General features: G+C 71.0%; 1 protein-coding gene across 1 annotated transcript in view; it reads right to left on the bottom strand.

Moving 5' to 3' along the window:
• Positions 1-676, bottom strand: part of AURANDRAFT_68716 (hypothetical protein) — a gene marked incomplete at both ends in the record, with an annotated part of 6,758 nt that extends 6,082 nt beyond the window's left edge. The window contains one exon of the mRNA XM_009044436.1: positions 50-676. Within this exon, the coding sequence (XP_009042684.1) occupies positions 50-676 (627 nt within the window). The remainder of the gene's footprint in view (positions 1-49) is intronic.
• Between the last annotated feature and the right edge of the window lie 352 nt (positions 677-1,028).

Genomic DNA, 1,028 nt, shown 5'->3' with positions numbered 1-1,028 from the left:
GGGCTCCGCGCGCGCGCTTGAGCAGCGCGCCGTCCAAGGACGCGTAGACCGCGTCCTCCTCGTCCTCGAAGCCCTCCAGGCAAAAGCCCTTGCGCGTCGCCCGGCAGCGCACGTCGTCCAGGGCCGCGCGGGCCGCGGGCTGCTCCTCGAGGCGCCGGAGCATGCGGCACTTGAGCGACGTCTGGCTGAAGGCCTGGAGCTCGCTCGACATGCGCTCCCAGACGCGCTTCCGCGCGCATTTCCCGCCGCCGCGCTCGCACTCGCTGCGCACGAGCTGGGCGATGGTCGTGATCTGCGCGCCGCTGTCGAGGGACGCGTCGACGCGCACGAGCGCGTAGGCGTCGCCCTTGTTCGGGCCCCGGACCCAGCCGACGCCCATGTCCTGCGCGACCGCGCGCATCGTGTTGTTCTCGACGTTGCGCAGGCGCTGGGCCATCTCGAGGCGCGGCGCGCCGCTCGCGAGGAAGGCGGCGACGCGCGCCCGGCACGGGTTCACGATGTCCGGGTCCGTCGACGGCTCGACGTGCTGGCGCCAGTTGTAGCCGCCGCCGCCCTTGCCGCCCTTGCCGCCGCCGCCCTTGCCGCCGCCGCCTTTGCCGCCGCCGCCGCGGCCCTTGCCGTAGCCACCGCCTTTGCCGCCGCGACCGCCGCCCTGGCCGCCGCGGCCGCGATACATTTTTTTACCACAAGGCTTTGCCTTTTGCTCTTTATGGCGCAAATGACGAGGCCGCGCCGGACGTGTTGCGGAGTGGCGCTGCGGTGTGCTTAGCGCTCGAGGACGAGACGACGGGCTGGGAAGCGATCGACGCTTTGCGCAAGGCGGTGAGATCAAGCGCTGCGAGTCGCCATCAGCCCGACCGTGTCGAGGCGAAGTCGACGTTTACTCGATGATGCACGGTCTGGCGCCGAGGTGATTCAAGCCTTGACGACACTCTCGTCGCCGCGGCCGCCGTTCAAGGGCGCCGACGCCGCGATGCGGTCGTCGCTCATCCTCTATTTGGTCGCCAGGGCGTCCGATGCCCTCGTCG

Source organism: Aureococcus anophagefferens (assembly GCF_000186865.1).
Source record: "Aureococcus anophagefferens unplaced genomic scaffold AURANscaffold_317, whole genome shotgun sequence".
Taxonomy (NCBI): Eukaryota; class Pelagophyceae; order Pelagomonadales; family Pelagomonadaceae; genus Aureococcus; species Aureococcus anophagefferens.
Note: the sequence above shows the minus strand (reverse complement) of the source record. Positions and strands in the feature narration are given on the sequence as shown.